At 33.0% G+C, this 7,707-nt stretch overlaps 1 protein-coding gene across 1 annotated transcript in view; it reads left to right on the top strand.

The window, feature by feature from the left end:
• Nucleotides 1-6,484, top strand: part of LOC108693033 (sodium-dependent neutral amino acid transporter B(0)AT3) — a 7,413-nt gene extending 929 nt beyond the window's left edge. Inside the window, exons 2-14 of the mRNA XM_018201676.1 lie at nucleotides 387-640; nucleotides 724-904; nucleotides 976-1,091; nucleotides 1,164-1,271; nucleotides 1,354-1,437; nucleotides 1,540-1,701; nucleotides 1,767-1,877; nucleotides 1,946-2,147; nucleotides 2,319-2,521; nucleotides 5,018-5,219; nucleotides 5,428-5,587; nucleotides 5,663-5,926; nucleotides 6,129-6,484. Of these exons, the coding sequence (XP_018057165.1) occupies nucleotides 458-640; nucleotides 724-904; nucleotides 976-1,091; nucleotides 1,164-1,271; nucleotides 1,354-1,437; nucleotides 1,540-1,701; nucleotides 1,767-1,877; nucleotides 1,946-2,147; nucleotides 2,319-2,521; nucleotides 5,018-5,219; nucleotides 5,428-5,587; nucleotides 5,663-5,926; nucleotides 6,129-6,327 (2,175 nt within the window). The 5' untranslated portion in view covers nucleotides 387-457 and the 3' untranslated portion in view covers nucleotides 6,328-6,484. The remainder of the gene's footprint in view (nucleotides 1-386; nucleotides 641-723; nucleotides 905-975; nucleotides 1,092-1,163; nucleotides 1,272-1,353; nucleotides 1,438-1,539; nucleotides 1,702-1,766; nucleotides 1,878-1,945; nucleotides 2,148-2,318; nucleotides 2,522-5,017; nucleotides 5,220-5,427; nucleotides 5,588-5,662; nucleotides 5,927-6,128) is intronic.
• Nucleotides 6,485-7,707: the final 1,223 nt, after the last annotated feature.

Raw genomic sequence — 7,707 nt, 5'->3', positions numbered from 1 at the left:
GTGTGTGTGTGTGTGTGTGTGTGTGTGTGTGTGTGTGTGTGGACAATTTCTGTTTTCCATGAAAAAATTAATGTTGGCCACAATTAAACAACAAATTAAATTCGCGCACATATATTGTAACAGCCACAAATAGCGCATTATTGACTGACTGTAATTATTTAATTTTAATATAATTTCTCCTTTTTATAGTTATTATAACATATTTTATAGTTATTATAATATATGTATATTATAATATATTGATTTTGTATATTGATTTTAATTTATAATTATCACAAACATTTATTTTTTTTTTAGGAAAATTTATAATTTTTTTTATACATGATTTTTGGCCACTTTTGTCCGTCTCTATCTTTTATTAACCATTTCAATTATTTTCTTGACAGGATGAAGCGCTTAGATTTTTTCGTTTAATAGATTTGACTTAAAAAAAGACTAAGACGAAAAGGGAGAAGATATGGCGAACACAGCTCATCTCGTTCGCCGGCAAAGTTCCCGCGATCTAAAACCCCAGAAAAGCATCGATAAGCTCGAGATGAAAGAGATGCGTGGTAGATTAGTGGTGGATAATCGGAAGAATGTCGCTACTGCCAATTATGGGGCCACTAATGCGGCCTTCGAAGACATCAGTCCTAACAAGGTACATGGCTATTTATGGTCACCCTTTTGCAAACATCGAATAAATTTCAAATGAAATTAAATGAATTTGGCTTCGATTCACAGAGCAAAATAGGAAACGGCCCCAGCAACAATGATGGCAAGGCGACTTTTCGACCGGAAGCGGGTGAAGATGAGCGTGAAAATTGGGATAGTAAGCTCACATTTCTCCTAGCGACTGTAGGATATGCAGTGGGCCTTGGAAATGTATGGCGGTTCCCTTATCTAGCTCAGAAGAACGGCGGAGGTGCGTTTGCTTCGTACAGATTGCTCAAACTCTTTCTCATACAATTCTAAACACGATTTTAATATTTGCAGGTGCTTTTCTGATCCCTTATTTCGTGATGCTAGCCATCGAGGGTATTCCTATATTTTATCTGGAATTGGCAATCGGCCAGAGATTGAGAAAAGGCGCTATTGGAGTGTGGAATCAGGTGAATAGAAAAAAATTCAAATGAATAAATTGAAGCAAATATTTGAAGATAAGTTTTCTACTGTCTTGAAAGGTATCCCCGTATATGGGCGGCATCGGAATTAGCAGTGCCGTAGTCTCCTTTAATGTGGCTCTTTACTACAATACAATTATCGCTTGGTGCCTATTTTATTTTGTTCAGGTAAACACTTAGGATCTACTTAATTTTGTTATTATTGACATGTCGTGCGGAATCACTCATAGAAATCTGAATCTATTCAAAGAGTTTCCAATCGCAACTACCTTGGGCAGAATGTCCCAATAGATATTTCCAAAATGGATCTTATGCACCTGAACCTGAGTGTTTGGTAACGCCAAAATTTAATACAATATAATATAAATCATTTTTATGTGCATTTGTGCGCATATTGAGTTCGGTTTTGTTTATAATGTGAGACTTGGATCAATAGGTCAGCAGTCCTACACAATATTTTTGGTATCGAACCACTCTGATGATATCTAAGGACATCAATACGCCGGAAGTGTTTAATTGGAAAATTGCTCTAGCGCTAATTATTGCTTGGATTCTCGTTTACATGTGCATGATTAAGGGTATCGCATCTTCAGGCAAGGTATAGAAGCTTTTATAATTCAAAATTAGTTATAACTCTTCAAATGATCAATTTGATTTTTTTAGGTCGTATATGTAACCGCTACGTTTCCGTATATTGTCCTGATTATTTTCTTCTTCCGAGGCGTGACGTTGACGGGTATGTCAGATGGTCTTCGGCATCTCTTTACGCCAAAAGTGCGTTTTCACAATTTTTACATTAAAATTATTAATAAACAAAGTACCGATTCACTTTTGCATTTTAGTGGTGGACGTTAACCGATCCTGTAGTTTGGCTGGAAGCTGGAACACAAATCTTTTTCTCCTTAGGCCTAGCTTTCGGCGGTCTGATAGCGTTCTCTTCGTACAACCCAGTGAATAATAATTGTTACCGTGACGCCATCATGGTCAGCTTGACGAATTGCTTCACGTCTATGTTCGCGGGAATCGTCGTCTTTTCAATCATAGGTACGTGTGATTTTTTCCCCTGGAAATTTCTGATTTCTATACTTTTCCTACTAAAACTTTTAATGAGAATGTCACTCTTAAAGATTCAAAATTGAGCCATTCTTTTTCAAGACTCTTTAGAGTGAGATTCTAAAGAATTTAAAGAGTAAACTTTCGATTTTGTTTGAACAGGATTTAAGGCTACCATGGTTTATGAACAATGCTTATCGGAAAAGAATAATACGTTAATGAATATATTCGGTCATGTCGATAAAATACCTGAAGATATCCCGATTGCCGGTACACTGCTGAATATCACGGACGGAAATGGATCACTAGATAATTTGATAATGCCAGAACTGCCCGAATGCGATTTAGAGAAGGAGTTAGATAACGTGAGTATAAAAGCGACTTTCAACGTTAAGGTATTTCTCTGAGAAATTGAGTTTCTATACATTTTTTTGAAATTTAGATATTATGTTTAAAATAATTTTCTCTATATATGATTAAAATTTTAAAGACCTTAACGACGCCGAAATGGAGATATTCACCTTTAAAGTTTCAGCTTTTAACACATAAACTTTTAGGCCGAAATCAGACTACGCATTAAAGAATAAGATTGAAGATTGAAAGATTGAAGTTTGATCAATCAGAACAAAAGGAGCTAAAACTTCTTTGTTTTCGTTGATGCAATTTTAATCTTTAATCTTTAATCTCAATTTTTAATGGATAGTCTGATTCCAGCCTTATACCAAGCCTTGCCGAAGTTTTAATACTTTGCGAAAATTTTCTACAGATTTAAAAAAAAATAAATATATAATGTAGAAATATTATAGAAATCTTATAAAAAAAAATGGGGAGGCCTAGCGGTACCGTTCTGCTGAATTAAAGTAGTTTAAAATTGTAATTTAATGGAATTCTCCTTCTCGTACGCCAAGTGACGAGACAAGATTGAGTTCCAAATCAACTCTGTCACTCGAATATTATTTTATCTTTATTGGTCACCAAATATTGAAAGATAAATGATTCTCGAAGTGGACAGAATCAAATTTTGGAACTCATCCCAAGGGGTGACATTTCAACTGTCACATTTCAACTGTTTCAACTGTCTTCAGTATGGATTAGTGTTTGAATACACAGATATGACATTTATGCGTGTGTGCATAGTGGAAGAATATAAGAGATGTGTTCGGCATTGCAAATCGGAGACATCCGTTTGCTCTTCTATCTCGAAAATCGTTCGGTAACTCGCATCTTTCTGCTAGATGTCATCTCATCTGTGTTCGGTATTAACATTTCTATAGCCAATCGAGCTGCCTCGATCCACTCCGGATTTAAAGAGCTCGCAGAGCTAATACAGATTTTCGCGGCTAAATTAAATTCATAATAAATTAAATTCATAACCTCTATATTTATGATAATGTATCCAATTGATTCGTTAATACATAATGTACATTCATCTCTTTTAATACTTCTATTTTACAAATAATGTATTTGAATTATTATAATATCTGAGTCTACAAACGCTCAAACAAATACTATGAAATAGAAATTGATGGAGTACATTATGTACAATATTTAACGAGGAACATAAGTTTTTTAATTCTTTTATAAATTTGAAGTTACGTATTTGAAAACAAAGAATTTGTTAATTAATTTTTAAATCAAAGCTTATGTTGCACATATAGAATGAAATAAAATGAAATTGCATTAATATTATATATTAAAGACTCTAACGAATATAAATCAAGTGATATAACTTATAAATTGCTGAAATTTATTTTGTAATGTAATATTTTTTTTTAAGAAAACACACCTTGCATATGAATCTGCTATTCATGTGTAATGATCTATTTTTAGTATAAGATTATCTATATCAATTTTTAGTAAAGCAAAAGAAATTTTCAATTAAGGTATTTTTAATTAGAGTATTTTTTATTTATTCATAAAAATAAATAATTTTTTTATAATAATCTTAAAATATTTTTATAATAATCTTAAAATAAATAATTTTTTTATAATAATCTTAAAAGACAGTTTACAGCTCTGTAGCGTTTGCAATTAATTCTTGATACTCGAATTGCTCGAAGATCACGTAATCAAGCTCACCATCTGCTAGCTCGCATCTCAGATTTACATTGCTGAACGCATCTAATGAGAACTATTGCACATAATGGCGGAAAAGGGTGGGGGACGACCAATCAAATGTAAACCAAGTAAGCATGCGAATTTTAAACGCTTACCAATAATCGCCCTGTCTTAACAATAATTTGAGTAGAATATTACATTCTTGTAAGACAGTAGAAGTACGATCTTTGTAATTTTTTATGCAGCAAATTGACATAATTTCGTACAGAATTTCACTTCTTTATTACTAATTCGCGCACTCACAATAACAGCAATATGTCATCAGCCATATTGAATTCTAAATTTGGTTCAAATATGATTGGTTGTCAGCTCCCCACTACTTTTAGGCTATTGCGCATCCACGGGAATATCCTCACTTTGAAGTTGATTGCATATCTTGAAATGAGGTGAAAATTACAAAGTGAACAAATTCACTAAAATATTTATAATTTAATTGGTACTTAGTAATTATTGCTTAGTTTTGTAATTTTCACCTCATTTCAAAATATATAATCGAGCTCCTTATATTCTTCTACCCTGCATGTGTGTGTGTGTGTGTGTGTGTGTGTGTGTGTGTGTGTGTGTGTGTGTGTGTGCGTGTGTGTATGTGTGTGTACGTTCGCCTCAAAAGTATCTCTTTTCGAAGAGTACGTGCGGAAAGGTGTATTCGTAGGTTGTACGGGATTAATTTTTTTGCGCGATTGCCGGAGAAATACTTTAATTACGAGTAACGATAATGATTATAATGATTATAATGATTACAGTCGGCGTCAGGTACAGGCTTGGCGTTTATCATCTTCACCGAAGCGATCAATCAGTTTCCTGGTGCTCAGTTCTGGTCGGTATTGTTTTTCTTGATGCTATTCACCTTAGGAATTGATTCTCAATTTGGTACTTTGGAAGGTGTTGTTACTAGCATCGTTGATATGAAACTCTTTCCGAATTTAAGAAAGGAGATTTTGACAGGTACTGTTTGCAATAGTGAAAAGAATAGTGAAAGAAGTAATAGATACTCTTTAAATTTTTTGGAGTGGAATCTCACTCTAAAGAGAGAAAATTAAGCTAATCTTGAAAGAGTGGTTTAATTTTCAATTTTTAAGAGTGAGATTTCACTTTAGAATAAAATTTATTCAAAAAGTTTTAGAGATTAAAATAAATTCGATTTTTATATCAGGTGTTATTTGTTTGGTGTGCTGTATGATCTCTATGGCCTTTGCTCATGGAGCTGGCAGCTACGTCTTCGTGCTGTTTGATAGCTTCAGCGGCAATTTTCCATTGCTCATAATTGCGTTCTTCGAATGTATAGGAGTGTCCTATGTTTATGGTTTGAAGAGGTAAGTACATAAGTTTCAGAATCAAAGATGTGTTTATAGGTACAAATATTTTGTTTATAATTGCAATGATTTTAGATTCGCTGACGATATCGAACTGATGACCGGCAACCGTCCTGGCCTCTATTGGTTAATATGTTGGAAATATCTTAGTCCATTGGCGATGTTGAGTATTCTGATTGCATCTTTTGTCGAAATATTTTTCGAAGGAAGCGGTTATCCAGCCTGGGTGGCGAATAAAGGCATTACGGAGAGACAGGAATGGCCTGTTTGGGCTTTAGCGCTCATTGCTATTCTTATTCTTACTTCCGTTTTATGGATACCCACAGTTGCTATTTGCAGGTTGATATTAATATTCTTATTAGTTAATACTAATATACTTAATACTAACATAATTAACAGCTCTTTTAATACTAATATTATATTAATTATTATGTATTAATTAATAAATAACATTAATTGTAACATTAAAATTATAATATTAATATTCATCAATATATTTTATTTTATATGCATTTTATCAAGTTTCAATAATCCTTTCCAGATATTTTGGAATTCTCATCATTGACGACAACGAAAAAGCCTGGTTTCCTGCAGCAGACTTGAAAGAATTCCACGGAATTATGCCGCATGAAGTGACAATGGCTGAGACATTGCTGTTTTGCATCAGGAGTGATGGTTCTGAAGGATTGTGTTGTCCTATGGGTGGTCCCAGTGACGATGAAGATGAAGATCTCACCTAGGATCAATCTCAATCGCGACGTGCGTTTCCATGGATAATTTCATCTCAAGAAACACTCTATCTTATTCTGTGACGACCATTTTTGACTGCTGCTGTTGCTGTTTTATCGAAAATGGCTACTGTGAATCTGGTCGATTTGTAGTCAGCGCATCTGCGTGGTAGGATCTTGTCTATTGTGTCAATTAACATAAGCGATAGAAACCGTTTCTTCATAATTCAAAGACGAAGATACATTCATAGAAGATTAATTTGATTTCTTCTCTTTTTTTGATTATCTTTAAGTTGTTAACTATTAAATTCAAATTTTTTTATTCAAAAAAACTCTGATTAAAGGTATTTAGGATTTTGGATTTAACTATGGTACCGATGAAGTATTCTCGATAAATATACATATTTATTCGAGAATATTTTTAAATGTATCTTCGCCTGAGAGATATAATTTGTTTCTAATTTTGAGTTTCTTAACTATGTAAAATGGCTTTCGAATTTTCGCAAATACCAAAGAGAAAGAATATTAGTTAACATACAGTTCTGCATACAGTTTTCGAACGAATACAATCGCGCGTTGCGTAGACGGTAAAGAAAAATAATCTTTTGCGGAGAAAATTGCCTATTATACAAGTTAACGATGAAACATTTACTCTTTAGCGATTGCGATTAACGTCAAATTCAATAAGATTAGTAGTAGGAACCGTCCAGTGGACTTGGGTGGATACCCAAAATATTGTTTTAGATAGATAGCCTTGGATCAAAATATTTGGATCCTTGGATCTATGGATATTTGAAGATTTTGAATATCAATGGATCTAAAGATCTAATTCTATAAATATCAACAATCCAAGAAATAAATAAATAAATAAAAAGATGGGGATATTCAGGTATATAAAAGCATAAGACAAGCTCGAATAAGGTTCTCAGAAAATTCATATAAATTTAAGATATAAATATTTGAAAGAATACGAGATTCTGCCAAAGATCTAAGGATCCAAGAATCCACAATTGATAACGTGACAATGAACATAAAGAGGATAAAATTTATGACAATAATTGGATTAAATCATGCTTGACAATAATATTAATGCATAGTATGTGATGCGCACTTGAGGATGCCTGAAAAGCGGAAGGCAATTAATTCGACCGAAAGAATTGGTTTCTTCGGACTAAGAAATATTATTATCATATCAGCCATAGGTTAATCAACTAATTAGTTTTATGTAGGTTAATTAAGATTCTGATTTCCTGTTATGTATGTTCAATTTCGACCTAGATAGTGATCATGTAATTTTTTTATTAAAGTGATAACATGAAAAGTGAAAATTTTTTGTATGTATGTCGTACATATACACATATACAAAGAATTTTCATTTTTCTTATTTTCGTC

Source organism: Atta colombica, unplaced genomic scaffold (assembly GCF_001594045.1).
Source record: "Atta colombica isolate Treedump-2 unplaced genomic scaffold, Acol1.0 scaffold84, whole genome shotgun sequence".
Taxonomy (NCBI): Eukaryota; Metazoa; Arthropoda; class Insecta; order Hymenoptera; family Formicidae; genus Atta; species Atta colombica.
The sequence above is the reverse complement of the archived record's forward strand: the minus strand, read 5'-3'. Positions and strand labels throughout refer to the sequence as shown.